The 19,056-nt window shown below is 37.3% G+C and overlaps 1 protein-coding gene across 1 annotated transcript in view; it reads left to right on the forward strand.

Annotated features, from left to right (window-relative positions):
- The window catches only part of CCDC39 (coiled-coil domain 39 molecular ruler complex subunit), a 48,105-nt gene that overhangs the window by 1,618 nt on the left and 27,431 nt on the right, over positions 1–19,056 (forward strand). Inside the window, exons 2-8 of the mRNA XM_003412875.4 lie at positions 1,496–1,615; positions 3,604–3,750; positions 5,204–5,362; positions 6,383–6,475; positions 6,572–6,700; positions 12,422–12,613; positions 18,625–18,728. Coding sequence (XP_003412923.1) covers positions 1,496–1,615; positions 3,604–3,750; positions 5,204–5,362; positions 6,383–6,475; positions 6,572–6,700; positions 12,422–12,613; positions 18,625–18,728 — 944 coding nt within the window. The remainder of the gene's footprint in view (positions 1–1,495; positions 1,616–3,603; positions 3,751–5,203; positions 5,363–6,382; positions 6,476–6,571; positions 6,701–12,421; positions 12,614–18,624; positions 18,729–19,056) is intronic.

Genomic DNA, 19,056 nt, shown 5'->3' on the forward strand with positions numbered 1-19,056 from the left:
CAGAACAGAGGGTATAAAATAAAAAATATGATGTTCCCTCACTAAAGTACCCAGTGTTGACCATACAGGTGACTATTATGGCATTAGACAAGCATTATATGCCCTCGTACACATTTGAATTTATGGCCTCTGTTGTATTAGCAGAACTGGACAATGTTTCATTCTGTCGTCGGGTCACCGGAAGTCTAAGCCAATTCTATGGCAGCTAACAACAACATTATGTTGTTTTAAGGGCTAACATACTCTAATGGTCCTGAGGAGCTGTCTTGTAATTTCGTAAAGGTTTGTTTGTTTTATACTTATATTGTTTTGTTTCTACTTGGTTCAAATTCAAAGGCACACAAAATACATTAAGTAACAGCTTCTACCCTTGTGGGAATATATAATAGTGCAGCTGCTGTGGAAAACAGTTTGGCCGTTCCTCAAAAAATTAAAGAACTGCCATGTAATCCTGCAGTTCTACTCCTCCATAGATATCAAGAAAAATTGAAAGCAGGGACTCAAACAGATACTGTTACACAAGCATTCATTGCTGCATTATTCACAGTAGCTAAAAGGTGGGAACAACCAAAGTGTACATCAACAGATGAATAGATAAACAAAGTGTGGTTTATCCATACAGTGGAATATTATTTAGCCATAGAGAGAAATGATGTTCTGATACATGCTACAACATGGATGAACCTTGAAAATGTTATGCTAAGTGAAATAAGCCAGACGTAAAAGGATAAATATTATGATTCCACTTATATGAAATATCTAGACTAGGTAAAGGTATAGAGATAAAGGTTTATTAGTTACCAGGAGCTGGGAGGAGAGAGTAGGCAGTATTGTTGAAGGGGTACTGAGTTTTTGTTTGGTGTCTTGGAAGTAGATAGTGGTGATGGCTTCACAGTACAGTGAGTCTAATGAAAGCCACTGAATTGTGCACTAGAAATGGCAAAATTTTGTTATGTATATTTTGTCATAGGAAAAGAAAACAAGTTCTAAGCTCATGAGACTTGGTTGCTCTGTTTTGTTGTGGTTAGCCTAAATCTGTGGATTGTTTTATAGTGGCTCAGCGAGGAGAAATTTGCCTGGTGTCCAGCCACTGTTTAGATTTTCCTTTATGTTCTATGTTTCTGTTACATCTTATTCCTGTGCTGCTGTTTGCCTTACTGAGAGATCTTATGGTTTAATGATGGAATAGAGCCTCCTTTTTTCCCTCTAAGAACACAGTACTGCTGTATGAAAAGTACATTTTAGTAGTGGACCCTGCTAGTTACTGCTGCCAGAGAGACATCTCTATTCTGTGCAACATGATGCTGGTTTTCCACAGTAATTTCCCAACTGCAACACTGTTTTATAATATTTAAAAGATAAGTAGATTTTAGAAGTTCAAATGGACATTTAAAGAAGCAAAGTAAATGAACGCTAATTTTCTTGTGATTTGAAATCCTTCAGTATGACAAAACTTAGTAGGACTTTGGTTAATCGTAGCATTTATTATTTGCAGTTGTCAAAGCTTCAGAATGAAAGGTCAGACTTGCAGGATCAGCTGTGTGACTACGAAGATCGAATCAATGCTATGACTGCTCACTTTAAAAATGTTAACCAGGAGTTTGCCTTTACACAGGTACAGTAATATTGAAATCAATGTTGATTATATCATACATAGTCATTGAACATTTCCGAGTGCATTTACATCTGTGATTTTATTTTAAATCTACTAGGAAATGCTAGTATAACTAAACTATTGGGAGCATAACCTTGAACCTTAAAGTAGGTAGGAAAAAAAAGGTTGTGAGAAACTACGTACTGCAGCCAAGTCCAAACAAATTAATATAACAGGAGAAATCACCATTCAAACAATCTATTTTATTAGGAAACAGATTATATGAGAAAGAAATAATGATGGCAGTGAGAACTGACAGCTGGAAGCAGAAACAGTCCTAATATAAGCATAATTTTCTGTCTGCCTTTTAATTTCTCAGTACAACCTACTGGGGCCATTTTGAGTGGAGGCAAATAGTCCACATGCTTCAGTAGCTTCCTACGGCATCATGGTATTTTAGTATAGTTCAAGAACTGGCGTTTAAAATGATAATCCTGAGATAATAAAAAGTTAAATTATATTTAGGAGGCTTTATTTAAGATAACAGGGGAAAGGTAGTACAATTCAGAAATATTTTTAATGGAAATAATAAAAGTTTAGACTTGGAGTGATTGCTGTATTTTTATGCAAAAATGTGTGCCTTCTATGTTTGTTTGTCAACCACTCCCTCCTCCGCCATGTATTTTCATAAACACTGCTATGCCATTTTTTCACATGTCACCATAAAAAAAAAATTAGCATAGCATGCTTATGAAAATACCTTGTGGGGAGAGGGCACAGTTGACAGACGTAGAAGGTGCGCGTTATCTGCGTAAACTGCAGGAAGTAATCTGTTTTATGGACGCATCATCTGTGTAAAATGCAATAAGTGGTCTGTTTAATGGATGAGATAGCCGTGTAAACTGCAGCAAGTAATCTGTTTTATGGATGCGTTATCTGTGTAAACTGCAGTAAGTAATCTTTTTATGGATGCGTTATCTGTGTAAACTGCAGTAAGTAATCTGTTTTATGGACAGTCTCTTCCTGTGTAGCACCTTGCTCCCTGATGATGCCCAGCAAACCACAAAACTTGGCAAATCAGCAGTGGAGAATTTACTAACTGCCACCTTAAACTATTTTATTTTAGAGCATTTACCTTTCTGAGAAAAAGTAGTTCTTAAAATGAACAAAGTCATGTTTTTATATGAATTTATAGTTATTTAGACAATTAACTATTTTCATGGTTTGCATGTCTTAGTAGAAAGTTGAAAGTATAATGAACTTTTAAAAACAATACTCAGGATTCTAGAATCCTGATTTGATTAATTGTTAAACTTCTTGGAACAATGTCTTTTCCTCAGTTTATTAAACCACTTAATTGAAGATTTGAGACACAGAAGCTTTATGTCTATCTCATTACAATCAAACTTGATTAAACAGCATAATTCAGACAAAAGACAATAAACCTTCTATAATACTCATAGCTTCAACACTATAAAATTAATACTGTGAATGATAACTCTGAGCACTACAACGTCCTTAAGTCAACAAATGTTATGTTACTAAGTAAAACATAACACAAAGTATTATATATTTGAGGAAATTCAACTGTCCGTGTTTAAATAATTCCTTAAAAATTATCTCTGTTAATTACAATATGTGATTAACTCATATAATCATCCCATTTCCCAGTTATTTTTAATGAATTAAAAAAAATTTAGGTAAGTAATGAGTTAAAGTTTTCAAGTCTCACTTTATAAGCTTTGGTTTTCTTTAGTTTCCCTAGACCAACAAAATATCTGAAAACTGTTGAGAGTGACAGTCTGCTCTAGTCCAGTCCATAGACTGCCCTTCCTACAAATGACCACGCTGTGACCACAGAGTCTAATGCGGTATAGCTTTGAGAGGAGTGGGATTAGTAATACTTAATCCAAGAATTTTGTCAGAAATTTATTTTTTAACTAATGGATTATTACGTTTTATAATGTTAAAAATTTAAAAGTCTTTCTATCCTATGCATTATCCTGCAGTCTCTTTGCAAAGCCAGGGAGCATGAGATTGAAAGTGAAAAGCATTTTAAGGCCATTGCTGAAAGAGAACTGGGAAGAGTGAAGGACGAAATCCATCGGCTGGAAAATGAGATGGCTTCAATACAGGAAAAAAAAAGTGATAAGGAAGTATGTGTTGAAACATTACTTAAAATTTTCTGGTACAACTCCTTCTTCCCTCACCAAGCAAACGTTGATTTTTTTTTTAATGTGCAGGAAAGGTATTCATTAGTTCCCTGGCATTTACTTACATTGTTTTATGGGACAATGAAAGGCAAAAGGAACTGTGATTTGAATGACACAGTAATAGAACGTTACATTTATTTGCCATTATTCATTCACCAACCATTTGCGGAGCCTTACTCTGTGCAGAGTACCGTGGTGGCCGCCTGTCATGAAATACTAGGCATAACTTGTATAAGTGAGTGCTACATTTGTAAAAGCCACATTTAAAAATTCACCTTTTGCTTTGAATTTTATTTTTCATTAAAAAATTTTACCTTTCATATTATTCTATCAGCTTTTAATGCCAACGTTAAACCAAAACCAGTTGGTGTTGAATAATCGACTTGACGGCCAGTGGTTTTGGTTAACTATTATATTTACTTCAATTAGAGATGCTTCCAAAATTCCTATATAACAAGGCCTTAGGGACAGCAATTTGATAGGCTGAAGAGGATTTATCTTGGGCTTGAGGTAGCATATCAAGTACATTATTTTTACTAAAAGTGCATATATATTTGAGATGGCTTTGCGGGGCGTGAATAATGAGATTGTTGTGGGGCAGCTATTCTTAAACCCTTTTAAAGCTGCTTTTGGCTCAACTAGTGTTCTCAACTTTGTAGCACCGTCTTCCATCTATTTTACAACTAAGGAATTAAAGCACAAATGAGGTAGTTATATAAATAAACATGGTGTATTATAAACACCTGGAAGGCGGGGACAGCTCTCTTCCGTTTAACATGTTCTCTGTATAACGCAGCCCTGGTGGTGCAGTGGTTAAGAGCTATGGCTGCTAACCAAAAAGTCAGCAGTTTATCACCAGCAGCTCCTTGGAAATCCTATGGGGCAGTTCTACTCTGTCGTGTAGGGTCACTATGAGTTGGAATCAGCTGGATGGTAATGGGTTTTTATAGGATATAATATGAAGCCCTGGGGGCAAAGTGGTTGAGAGCTTGGCTGCTAACCAGAGGGTTGCTGATTTGAACCCACCAGCTGCTCCGTGGGAGAAAGATGTGGTACCTGCTTCCATAAAGATTTACAGCCTTGGAAAGCTTATGGGGCAGTTCTGCTCTGCTCTATAGGGTCGCTATGCGTTGGCATTGACTCAATGGCAACGGGTTTGGTTTTTGGTAGTATATAATGTCTTGTTTTATTTTAGTTTTTATGTTCTTGTTGTTAGGTACTGTCAAGTCTCAGTGACTCTATAGGATAGAGTAAAACTGCCCGATAGGGTTTCCAGGGAGTGGCTGGTGGATTTGAACTGCCAACCTTTTGGTTAGCAGCTGAGCTCTTAACCACTGGTGAGTTTGTATAGTCGTAATAAATAATGTTTGATAATTTCTCTCTTTTTGGAAATTAGAACAGCATATTTAAAGGTACTCAAAAATTGGATGGTTTGAAGTGTCAGATGAACTGGGACCAGCAAGCACTGGAGGCCTGGTTGGAAGAATCAGCTCATAAAGACAGTGACGCCCTCACTCTTCAAAAGTATGCACAGCAAGATGATAATAAAATCAGGGTGAGAAATGATGTATTGTAACCGTTGGGCTTTCTCTGAATCTGTAGTGTGTCAACCTTTTTTCCTAAACTTGTATTCAGAATCTTTAAAACAGTAGATCTTAAGCTTTTTTGGGTCAGGAACTCCTCTGAGAATCTAATAAAGCTGAGAATTTCTTTATTTAGAAAAATGACTGTATTCAATTACCCAGAAATTTTTTCAGACAGTTTTATAGAACTTCTGAAGTCCTTTGACCATTTAGGGATCCATGATTAAAAATCTTGATTTAGGGGGGTCCTTGAAAGCATTTCAGAAATGAAAGTTTTGTACTAGAGCTCTTTATAAATATTTTAGCTATTTTTGTCCAAAAATATTTTGAATGTTATATGTCATTTTTGCTGATTTGAGACTGTAGTATTATTTATTATTTGATGTACTATCATAACCATCACTTAAAAATTTACTTATAATTAAATCTGGTAATGTTAGCAAAATTAGTATTATGAAGCATACTGTTTTCTAGTAGATTTTATGCCAAATATATTATTTTAAAAGAGGAGCACTGGTGGAGCAGTGCTTAAGCACTCACTTGGCTGTAACCCAAAAGGTTGATGATTTGAACCCACCAGCTTCTCTGCAGGAGAAAGATGTGGCACTCTGCTCCCATAAAGATTTATAGCCTTGGAAGCCCTATGGGGCAGTGGTACTCTGTCCTATAGGGTCACTGTAAGTCGCAGTCAACTTGACGGCAGTGGGTTTGGTTTTTATATTATTTGAAATGACAAATTGTAGTTTAATGTTTTGTAGTTTACTTTATAAACTGTTAAAAGTCATTTAAAAAACAGTTGAGTTTCTATGGTAGCTATGTACAAACATATTAGCCCTTTGGGCAAAAGATAAGGAAAATATACATATTTTTATAGTTGTTTTATATATCAAATAAATGTGTATATGTTATAATAATATAATACTTCATGTTAGACATGGTCTTTAACAGCTTTTAAGTTATTATAAATATTTTTGTGTGTAACTACTTCATAGGCACTGGCCCTACAATTAGAAAGACTGACTTTGGAATGTAATCAGAAAAGAAAGGCATTTGACAATGAACTTACAGAAACTCTAAGTGCACAGGTTGGTTTAATGAAGATTTTTGTTTCTTAATTTTCAAGATGATGTTTGCAAATGCACTTAAATTGACTGAAATGTTATATGCTGTCCGTTTGACAGTTAGAATTGGATAAGGCAGCACAAGACTTTCGTAAGATACATAATGAAAGACAAGAACTCATTAAACAGTGGGAGAACACAATACAACAGATGCAGAAGAGGGACCGAGACATAGATAACTGTGCCATGGTAAGGTAGCTGCTTGGTCCTTGCTGTATTTACCTGTATTTGTCTCTTTTGTACTTAACTTACTTATTTCCGATGTAAATCACATTGTTATTTGAAAATCACCTTGCTGGCTTTCAGTATTTTTGGTGTTTTTCAAAGTTGACTTTATTTAGAAATGTGATTTTTTTTGAAGATTATTTACTTAGATTATAATGCTTGAAGATGGGATCCTGCCACCTCGGCATCGCAGAACAAAGAAAACCACCAAATAATGTTATTGCACCAAAACCAATGTCCTGACCTACGGATGGTTGTCCAAGGTGCCTTGGATTTAACCTATGTGCTATTTGGTAGTAAGCTACGGGTGTAGGGAGCTGAGCCTTATAGGTAGCCAGGAAACAACAAGGGAGGAACTGAAAAGAAGCCTTTGCTGTTGTTAGCTCCCCTGACTCCTGTGGTTGTGGTGAAGTTTCACTTTTGAAGACGGGGCACCGATAGTGAGGTAGATGCTCACAAGAGGAGGAATAGAGCTCAGGTAACACAGACCTGGAGCCCAGGTGGTACAGCAATTGAGTGCTTGGCTACTAACAGAAAGGTCTGTAGTTAGAACCTACCAGCTGCTCCGTGGGAGAAATATGTGGCAGTCTGCTTCTGTAAAGATTTACAGCCTTGGAAACCCTATGGAGCAGTTCTACCCTGTCCTGTAGGGTCACCATGAGTCAGAACCTATACGACAGCAGCGAGTTTAAAACAGACCCAGTATTATCTCCTCTTACTTTTGGTGGTAATTTAGCACTCTTTTGGGAAAACATTAATGGATGAAATAATAGTTTGCTGGGGAGTAAAAGTGGGAAGATTAATGGGAATTTAGAAGGAGAAGGAATTGAAGAGAACAGATGACAAGTGAGGTGTGTTAAAAATTCCATCTGAATCTACTCCATGGAAAGGCCAAAGCTCAGGTCACTGTGGGCTTAGAACTCTGATATCTGGATGTGGTTTACTTGTGATTCTTTAAATTTTCTGTAAGTAACCAACATTTAACAACACAATGACCTATGGCTCCTAGGAGAGAAAGGGGGAACCAGTCTTATCTATGGGATTGTCTGACATTAAGGTCTCTTTCCTGACTTGCTATCACTTTCAAAAATCAAGCTTTGACTGCCTGCTTTGTGTAAATCAAATGTGCCAGATCAAAAATTGCAGATCCATAGTCATTATTAAGTGGGCGTTCTCACACAGCCCCACGGCTAAATTGACTCTGCCTGCTGATTTGGCAGAATCCACAACTAGCAACCCCCTGCCTACATTCAGCAACCAAACCAATTACTGTCTAATCAGTTCTGACTCATGGTGGCCCCAGGTGGTGTCAGAATAGAATCCTGCTCCATGAGGTTTTCAGTGGCTGCTTTTTTGAAAGTAAATCACCAGCTCTTTCTTCCGAGGCACCTGTGGGCGGACTCAAACTGTTGGTTGGCAGCAAGCATGTGAGCCATTTGCACCACTCAGGGACTCCACTCATATTCACAGTGGTTCCTTATTTACAGCTTAATATCTCCAGGCTGGCTGTGTTGTCAGACCAGGGAGCATGCTAAGAGGTTCTATTTAGGCAGTGGTTCTTTTTTATGCTTCCAAGTGATTAGCAACCAGTACACTGAAAACAGTACAAAACAAACAGAAACCTGATTTGTAACATTTCTGACTTCTGTGGTGTACCTACGTCTATTATGGCTGCTTTTGAGCTCCAACATGACCCACTGAATACAGAATCTGAGATGTGCAGATCTTCTCCAGTGAGCCTGTGAGAGCTGGTTCGGGCTCACCGTTAAGGGATCAAGGCTGAGATTGGACTCTTTTGTCCTTCTTCCTCAGAAACAGTTCCTGCCTTCTCAGTGCCTTCTTCGCTGGGATCTTCTGGTTATAGATCCTAAAATTGGCTTTTTAAAAGAAAGTTTTACAATATTTAGAAAAGGAAAGGGGTTTTTCTACTATGCTTTTATTTTAGTGTAGAAATTTTGGGATATCACTAATAAGCTCTGACCTTTGTGAAAACTGTGAATAGCACTGTTCACAAATGTGAGTGTTAAACAATACCAATTATAATAGCCCCTAAAAAGATGCTTAGGAATAAATCTAACCAGAGACATCAAAGACCTATACAAAGAAAACTACAAAACACTACTGCAGGCAACCAAAAGAGACCTACATAAATGGAAAAACATATCATACTCTGGATAGGAAGACTCAACATTGCGAAAATGTCAATTCTACCCAAAATGATCTACAAATATAATGCAATCCTGATCCAAATACCAACAGCATTCTTTAACTAGATGGAAAAACTAATCACCAGCTTTATGTGGAAAGAGGCCCTGGATAAGCAAAGATTATTGAAGAAAAAGAACAAAGTAGGAGGGCTTACACTACCTGATCTCAGAGCCTACTGTACAGCCATGGTAGTCAGAACGGCCTGGTACTGACTGGTACAACGACAGACACATAGACCAAAGGAACAGAATTGAGAACTCAAATGTAAATCCATCCTCCTATGGTCACCTGATCTTTGAACAAAGGACCAAAGTCCATTAAATGGGGGAAAAGACAGTCTTTTTAAGAAATAGTGCTGGCAAAATTGGATGTCCATCTGTAAAAAATGAAACAGGACCCATATCTCACACCATACATAAAAACTAACTCAAAATGGATCAAAGAACTAAATATAAAACCTAAAACAATAAAGATTGTGGAGGAAAAAATAGGGATAATGCTAGGGGGCCAATTATATGTCATAAATATAATACAAACCATAACTAACAAGGCACAAACAGCAGAAGATAAACTAGGTGACCAGGTGCTCCTAAAAATTAAAAACTTGTGCTCATCAAAAGGCTTCACCAAGAAAGTATAAAAAGAGAATCTACAGACTGGGAAAAAATTTTTGACTGACATGTCTGACAAGGGTCTAATCTCTAAAATCTATAAAATACTTCAATACCTCAACAACAAAAAGGCAAACAACCCAATTAAAAATGGGCAAAGGATATGGACACTTCACCAAAGAAGACATTCAGGCAGTTAACAGACACATGAGGAAATGCTCACGATCATTAGCCATTAAAAAAATTCAAATCAAAACTACAATGAGGTATCATCTCACCCTATCGTTACTGGCACTAATTAAAAAAGAAAGAAAGAAAGAAAATAACAAATGTTGGAGAAGTTGTGGGGAGATCGGAACTCTTGGACACTGCTGGTGGGAATGTAAAATGGTACAACCACTATGGAAAATGATATGGCACCTCCTTAAAAAGCTAGAAATAGAAATACCATAAGATCCAGCAATCCCACTCCTAGTAATATATCCTAGAGAAATAAGAGCCATCACACAAATAGACATATGCACATCCATTGAGGCATTAGTCACAATGGCAAAAAAATGGAAACAGCCTATGTGCCCATCAGCAGATGAATGGATAAACAAACTATGGTACTTACACACAATGGAATACTATGCAACAATAAAGAACAATTGATGAATTCACGAAACATCTCACAACATGAGTGAATCTGGGGACATTACACTGAATGAAATAAGTCAGTCACAAAAGGACGAATGTTGTATGAGACTGCTATTACAAAAACTCAAGAAAAGGTTTACACACAGAAAAAAATAATCTTTGATGGTTACCTAGAAAAGGAAAGTGTGACAAGGGGAAATCATTAACTAGATAGCAGACTGGTGTTAGCTTTGGTGAAGGAAAAATAACACACAGTATAGGGGAAGGCAGCACAACTTGACCAAGGCAAAGTCATAGAAGCCTCCTAGATATAGCCAAACACTTGGAGGGACTGAGTTACTGGGGCTTAGGGCTGGGACCATAGTCTTGGGGGACATCTAGGTCAATTGGCATAACATAGTTCATTAAAAAAAATGTTCTACATCCTACTTTGGTGAGTAGCATCTGGAGTCTTAAAAGCTTGCAAACGGCCATCTAAGATACATCTATTGATTTCATCCCATCTGGAGCAAAGGAGAATGAAGAAAATCAAAGACACAAGGAAATTATTAGTCCAAAGGACTAATGAACCACATGAACCACAGCCTCCACCAGCCTGAGCACAGAAAAACTAGATGGTGCTGGCCACTACTACCGACTGCTCTGACAGGGATCACAATAGTTTCCCGGACAGAGTGGGAGAAAAATGTAGAACAAAATTCAAGTTAAACAAAGCAAAACAAAAACAAGACCAGACTTAACTGGTCTCAGAGAGACTGGAAGAACCCCCAAAACTATGGCCCCTGGATACTGTGCTAACTCAGAACTGAAGTCCACCTTTCAGCCAAAGATTAGACAGGCGTATAAAACAAACAATAACACACATGAGGAACGTGCTTCTTAGTTCAATCAAGTATACAAGACCAAACTGGCAACAGCTGCCCAAAAGCAAAGACGAGAAGGCAGAAAGGGAACAGGAAAACTGGACAAATGGACACAGGGAAACTGGGATGGAAAGGGGGAGAGTGCTGAACATTGTGGGGATTGCAACCAATGTCATAAAACAATTTGTCTACAGATTTTTGAATGAGAAACTAATCTGCACTGTAAACTTAATACCTAAAGCACAATTTTAAAAAAAACGATAATGTTGAAATAGGTATTAAAGCATCTGATTAAGTAGGAGAAAAATCAATATAAGGTAGGAAAGTCTAGAATTATCATCTGAAATATGTAAATTTAGACAGTTCTGACTTGTTTTTTGGTTGAATGTACACAATGTCTACAGAATGCTGCAGTTATTGAATGTTACGTAATTGTTATAGAGAATGAATGGGAATACTGGATTAAGCAAAATTTTTTAATGCAGAGCATCTCATATACCTATTAATTTAATATGCTAATATGTACAGTATAACCTCAGCATTTCTAGAATTTAGTGATTTCAGAATACATGCCTCCTTCTTCACTACACAATCTCCTGGACTTGTTGTTTGGTGAGACTCCATTTTGGAAAACTTGAAATAAATATATTTCAGGGTAATTTTCTTCCTCCAGTTCATCTACCCTATTGCCCTGTGAATCACCCGTAAAAACCACATCTGGTCTTTTTTATTCCCCAGCTTAAATACCTCCCTTGTTCCACATTGCATAAAAGTTGACCGTCTTTAAACACGGCATTTGAATTTCTTCACAGTTTGGCCCTCACCTCTGCCTTTCCATCTTCATCCCTCACCTCCACCTTTCCATCTTCATCCCTTTGGTTTGTACCTCACCCCTTCTTAACCTGCCACTCCCAGCCATGCCCTTCCTTACATCCTACGCTTGAACCACATCAGCCGGTTTGTGCATCTCCACTGGTTTTTGTAGGTCTGACTCAAATGATGCCTCTTGGGTAATGCCTTCTAATGAATCCTTTTGGGTAGAATTTGTCCACATCTCAATCACTGTACGTTGTGTGTTTTATTTATCTTCATATACCCAACACTAGCAATAGGCCTGAGTGAATGTGCTCCTATTGAAATCAGTAATTAAAATGTTATTTTCAGAAGATAAAAAAGAAATCTGGTGAAATGGTTGGAAAATCTCATTGAAACCCAGTGTGAAAAATGTTCAACATTCATATATTTTTATTGATATAAAATAGTTTGTTATAATAGAAAAATTAAAACTAAATTCTATTTAATTTTAGCTTTATTTGCCATATTAAACATGTATTTATTGAACTTGTTTTTTTTTTAAATCCCAGGCCTTATCAAGGATAAAGCAGGAAACAAGAGAAAAAGAAAATTTGGTTAAGGAAAAGATCAAGTTTTTGGAGAGTGAGATTGGGAATAACGCAGAGTATGAGAAAAGAATTACTGCCGCTGATCGTAAAGTGTTAAAATGTAGAATAGAACATCAGCGCCATGAAACTGATAGAACTCAGCTGAAGGATGAGGTATGTCAACTGAAAAGACTGGGTTGTGTGTTCAGGACAAATTAGTAAAAAATAAACAGAGGCTTTCCTTTGATTAAGGAACTGCGTGCTAGTTCTTTTTGTTATGTCCCTTCATGTTCTGGAACCCTTAGGATACTCAGATTGAGCTCTACAACAGTGAAGGTACCGGGATACCATTCACATCACAGGTGGTGTGACACACTCCTCTGGGCTTGTGCAGTACCTGACCTAATGGCCACACACAGAGTCCTGTGAGGACCCCAGGCCAAAGGCTCTACACAGGTCTCAGTGGTGAATTATAATGACAGGATAACAGGCAGATGTGAAGATGAATATTGATACAGTATTATCAGAGATAACTTGGAAGTGTCTTTTCAGAGCTACATTTGTATGTACAGTTTTAACCCTCAGATTCTAGGTGGAGCTACCTGCTTAAGTTCAGTTTCTCTCCTTATTAAGGAGTAATATTTCAGTCTGGTAGCAGGACAATGTAGTGATGAAATACCCTGAAGCAGAATGAGAGAGAACAAAACTCTTGCCTTGTTCTTTTCTTCTTTTGCAGGATACATGCCATAGGGGGAGAGTAGAGATCCCCTGAATTAGTAATGACAGGGGTCTTCATGAAATTTGTGCTTTAAGGTCGTATTACCTAAAGTTACCACTGTTTAGGTGGGAAATTGGAATGTCGTATTTTAATTCTATAAGGTCTTAATCTTTTATCTCTGATAGGGAAGGAAGGAGTTTTTTTTCTGTCCAAAGAGAATAATTACATAAGGTTCTAAAAAAATAAGTGAATTTCTTGCCTAAATTAACCATCACCACTGATAGCTCATTCTTAAAAATTTTAAAGTTTAAACCAAATGCAGAAGAGAATGTAGATTTGTTTATTCATTCCTTCATTTGTTCATTCGTACTTTATTATTTGAGATATAATTCACAGAATATAATTCACTTTTTTAAGGTGTACAATCCAGTGGTGTTTATTATACTCACAGAGTCGTGAAGCTATCATCATTATCTAATTTTAGAATATTTTTGTCACCCCCCCTCCCCCTGCAAAAAAACCCCATACTCATCAGCGGTCACGCCGTTTCTTCCTCCTCCCGGCTCCTGGCAACTACTAATCTATGAATTTGCCTGTTTTGTACATTTCATATAAATGAAATCATATAATGTGTGTCTTTTTGTAGCTGGCTTTTCATACACGTCGTAGCATGTATCAGTACTTCCTTTTTTATGTGGAATAATATATATATATTTTTACATATACCGTATCTTGTTTATCCATTCTTCAACTGATAGACATTTGGGTTGTTTCTACTTTTTGGCTTTTATGAATAATGTTGTAGGAACACTCTTGTACAAGTTTTTGTTTTTTCTTTTTTTTAATTAACTTTTATTGAGCTTCAAGTGAACACAAATCAAGTCAGTCTGTCACATATAAGTTTACGTACATCTTACTCCGTACTCCCACTTGCTCTCCCCCTAATGAGTCAGCCCTTCCAGTCTCTCCTTTCGTGACAATTTTGCCAGCTTCCAACTCTCTCTATCCTCCCATCCCCCCTCCAGACAGGAGATGCCAGCACAATCTCAAGTGTCCACCTGATATAATTAGCTCACTCTTCATCAGCATCTCTCTCCTACCCACTGTCCAGTCCCTTTCATGTCTGATGAGTTGTCTTCGGGGATGGTTCCTGTCCTGTGCCAACAGAAGGTCTGGGGACCATGGCTGCCGGGATTCCTCTAGTCTCAGTCAGACCATTAAGTATGGTCTTTTTATGAGAATTTGGGGTCTGCATCCCACTGTTCTCCTGCTCCCTCAGGGGTTCTCTGTTGTGCTCCCTGTCAGGGCAGTCATCAATTGTGGCCGGGCACCAACTAGTTCTTCTGGTCTCAGGATGATATAGGTCTCTGGTTCATGTGGCCCTTTCTGTCTCTTGGGGTCTTAGTTGTCATGTGAGCTTGGTGTTCTTCATTCTCCTTTGCTCCAGGTGGGTTGAGACCAATTGATGCATCTTAGATGGCCGCTTGTTAGCATTTAAGACCCCAGACGCCACATTTCAAAGTGGGATGCAGAATGTTTTCATAATAGAATTATTTTGCCAATTGACTTAGAAGTCCCCTTAAACCATGGTCCCCAAACCCCCGCCCTTGCTCCGCTGACCTTTGAAGCATTCATTTTATCCCGGAAACTTCTTTGCTTTTGGTCCAGTCCAATTGAGCTGACCTTCCATGTATTGAGTGTTGTCCTTCCCTTCACCTAAAGCAGTTCTTATCTACTAATTAATCAATAAAAAACACTCTCCCTCCCTCCCTCCCTCCCCGCCTCGTAACCACAAAAGTATGTGTTCTTCTCAGTTTATACTATTTCTCAAGATCTTATAATATTGGTCTTATACAATATTTGTCCTTTTGCCTCTGACTGATTTTGCTTAGCATAATGCCTTCCAGCTTCCTCCATGTTATGAAAGGTTTCACAGATTCATCACTGTTCTTTATCGATGCGTAGTATTCCATTGTGTGAATATACCACAATTTATTTACCCATTCATCCATTGATGGACACCTTGGTTGCTTCCAGCTTTTTGCTATTGTAAACAGAGCTGCAATAAACATGGGTGTGCATATATCTGTTTGTGTGATGGCTCTTGTTTCTCTAGGGTATATGCCGAGGAGTGGGATTTCTGGGTTGTATGGTAGTTCTATTTCTAACTGTTTAAGATAACGCCAGATAGATTTCCAAAGTGGTTGTACCATTTTACATTCCCACCAGCAGTGTATAAGAGTTACAATCTCTCCGCAGCCTCTCCAACATTTATTATTTTGTGTTTTTTGGATTAATGCCAGCCTTGTTGGAGTGAGATGGAATCTCATCGTAGTTTTAATTTGCATTTCTCTAATGGCTAATGATCGAGAGCATTTTCTCATGTATCTGTTAGCTGCCTGAATATCTTCTTTAGTGAAGTGTGTGTTCATATCCTTTGGCCACTTTTCTTTTTGTGGTTGAGTTTTGACAGAATCATGTAGATTTTAGAGATCAGGCGCTGGTCGGAGATGTCATAGCTGAAAATTCTTTCCCAGTCTGTATGTGGTCGTTTTACTCTTTTGGTGAAGTCTTTAGATGAGCATAGGTGTTTGATTTTTAGGAGCTCCCAGTTATCTGGTTTCTCTTCGTCATTTTTGGTAATGTTTTGTATTCTGTTTATGCCTTGTATTAGGGCTCCTAGGGTTGTCCCTATTTTTTCTTCCATGATCTTTATCGTTTTAGTCTTTATGTTTAGGTCTTTGATCCACTTGGAGTTAGTTTTTGTGCATGGTGGGAGGTATGGGTCCCGTTTCATTTTTTTGCAAATGGATATCCAGTTATGCCAGCACCATTTGTTAAAAAGACTATCTTTTCCCCAATTAACTGACACTGGTCCTTTGTCAAATATCAGCTGCTCATACATGGATGGAATTATATCTGGGTTCTCAATTCTGTTCCATTGGTCTATGTGCCTGTTGTACCAGTACCAGGCTGTTTTGACTACTGTGGCTGTATAATAGGTTCTGAAATCAGGTAGAGTGAGGCCTCCCACTTTCTTCTTCTTTTTCAGTAATGCTTTGCTTATCCGAGGCTTCTTTCCCTTCCATATGAAATTGGTGATTTGTTTCTCTATCACCTTAAAAAATGACATTGGAATTTGGATCAGAATTGCATTTTATGTATAGATGGCTTTTGGTAGAATAGACATTTTTACTATGTTAAGTTTTCCTATCCATGAGCAAAGTATGTTTTTCCACTTAAGTATGTCCTTTTTAATTTCTTGTAGTAGAGCTTTGTAGTTTTCTTTGTATAGGTCTTTTACATCCTTGGTAAGATTTATTCCTAAGTATTTTATCTTCTTGGGGGCTACTGTGAATGGTATTGATTTGGTTATTTCCTCTTCGATGTTCTTTTTGTTGATGTAGAGGAATCCAAGTGATTTTTGTATGTTTATTTTATAACCTGAGACTCTGCCAAACTCTTCTATTAGTTTCAGTAGTTTTCTGGAGGATTCCTTAGGGTTTTCTGTGTATAAGATCATGTCATCTGCAAATAGAGATAATTTTACTTCCTCCTTGCCAATCCGGATGCCTTTTATTTCTTTGTCTAGCCTAATTGCCCTGGCTAGGACTTCTAGCACGATGTTGAATAAGAGCGGTGATAAAGGGCATCCTTGTCTGGTTCCCGTTCTCAAGGGAAATGCTTTCAGGTTCTCTCCATTGAGAGTGATATTGGCTGTTGGCTTTGCATAGATGCCCTTTACTATGTTGAGGAATTTTCCTTCAATTCCTATTTTGGTGAGAGTTTTTATCATAAATGGGGGTTGGACTTTGTCAAATGCCTTTTCTGCATCAATTGATAAGATCATGTGGTTTTTGTCTTCTGTTTTATTTATGTGGTGGATTACATTAATGGTTTTTCTGATATTAAACCAGCCTTGCATACCTGGTATAAATCCCACTTGATAGTGGTGAATTTTTTTTGATATGTTGTTGAATTCTATTGGCTAGAATTTTGTTGAGGATTTTTGCATCTATGTTCATGAGGGATATAGGTCTGTAATTTTCTTTTTTTGTAATGTCTTTACCTGGTTTTGGTATCAGGGAGATGGTGGCTTCGTAGAATGAGTTGGGTAGTATTCCGTCATTTTCTATGCTTTGAAATACCTTCAGTAGTAGTGGTGTTAACTCTTCTCTGGAAGTTTGGTAGAACTCTGCAGTGAAGCCGTCTGGGCCAGGGCTTTTTTTTGTTGGGAGTTTTTTGATTACCGTTTCAATCTCTTTTTTTGTTATGGGTCTATTTAGTTGTTCTACTTCTGAATGTGTTAGTTTAGGTAGGTAGTGTTTTTCCAGGAATTCATCCATTTCTTCTAGGTTTGCAGATTTGTTGGAGTACAATTTTTCGTAATAATCTGATATGATTCTTTTAATTTCAGTTGGTTCTGTTGTGATGTGGTCCTTCTCGTTTCTTATTCGGGTTATTTGTTTCCTTTCCTGTATTTCTTTAGTCAGTCTAGCCAATGGTTTATCAATTTTGTTAATTTTTTCAAAGAACCAGCTTTTGGCTTTGTTATTTCTTTCAATTGTTTTTCTGTTCTCTAATTCATTTAGTTCAGCTCTAATTTTTATTATTTGTTTTCTTCTGGTGCCTGATGGATTCTTTTGTTGCTCCCTTTCTATTTGTTCAAGTTATAGGGACAGTTCTCTGATTTTGGCTCTTTCTTCTTTTTGTATGTGTGCATTTATCGATATAAATTGGCCTCTGAGCACTGCTTTTGCTGGGTCCCAGAGGTTTTGATAGGAAGTATTTTCATTCTCGTTGCATTCTATGAATTTCCTTATTCCCTCCTTGATGTCTTCTATAACCCAGTCTTTTTTCAGGAGGGTATTGTTCAGTTTCCAAGTATCTGATTTCTTTTCCCTAGTTTTTTTGTACAAGTTTTGATGTGAAAGAGAATCATTTTCTAAATTTTTAGATTTTACAACTACAGGATGTTACAGCCTCATTATTATGCTAAGATAGTTGACCCTACTTCTCTTTAATAGTTTGCAAGTGTTCTTAATGGACAGGGGAAATCAGGTCCTAGGTTTTCTGTTTTAGCAATTCAGATTAGCAGTAAAATGTGTGTCATTAGTTAGGAGGACAATGTGTTAGAGTCTCTTGAGATTTGCCCAAATACAATTAGACTTATTGTTTTTGTGAGTGCTTGATAGATTAATTTATCTTGAATCTTGGGATGTGTTCTTACAGAGCAGGCCTAATGAAATTGGCTATTTCTGCCAAATTTCCAGTTATAAACAGCAAGTCATTCAAAACGACATATCACTTCAATGAGCACAACTCAATAGATGCTTAGGATTTACTGTACTGGGTGCAATGTAGGTTGTTAGAAGTTATTCAAAGTGGACAGAGTAGAACTTCTTGAAAATGAAATTAATTTATAAGATATAGAGTAAATACATAATTTCTGTCTGTTAATAAATAGCTGGATTCTTTAAAAGCCACTGTGAATAGAAGTTCCAGTGATTTAGAAGCTCTGAGGAAAAATATTTCCAGAGTAAAGAAGGACCTTACTGAGGAAACTAAAAGGTAAGAAAAAGATATTTAAATATGTTTATAGTTTTTTACTACTTCTAGACTCGACGGCATTGGGTTTGGTTTTGGTTTAAAACAACTGTTAAATATTTAAGCCTTTTTGTTGTTGTTAAATAACTGCAGAATGGAGCCCTGATGGTGCAGTGGTTATAAGAGATACAGCTGCTAACCAAAAGGTCAGCAGTTATAATCCACCAGCTGCTCCCTGGAAACCCTGTGGGGCAGTTCTACTCTGTTGTGTAGGGTTGCTATGAGTCAGAATTGACTCAACAACAATGGGTTTGGTTTGGTTTTTGGTTTAACTGCAAAATTACAGTTACTA

This window comes from Loxodonta africana, chromosome 1, assembly GCF_030014295.1.
Source record: "Loxodonta africana isolate mLoxAfr1 chromosome 1, mLoxAfr1.hap2, whole genome shotgun sequence".
Taxonomy (NCBI): Eukaryota; Metazoa; Chordata; class Mammalia; order Proboscidea; family Elephantidae; genus Loxodonta; species Loxodonta africana.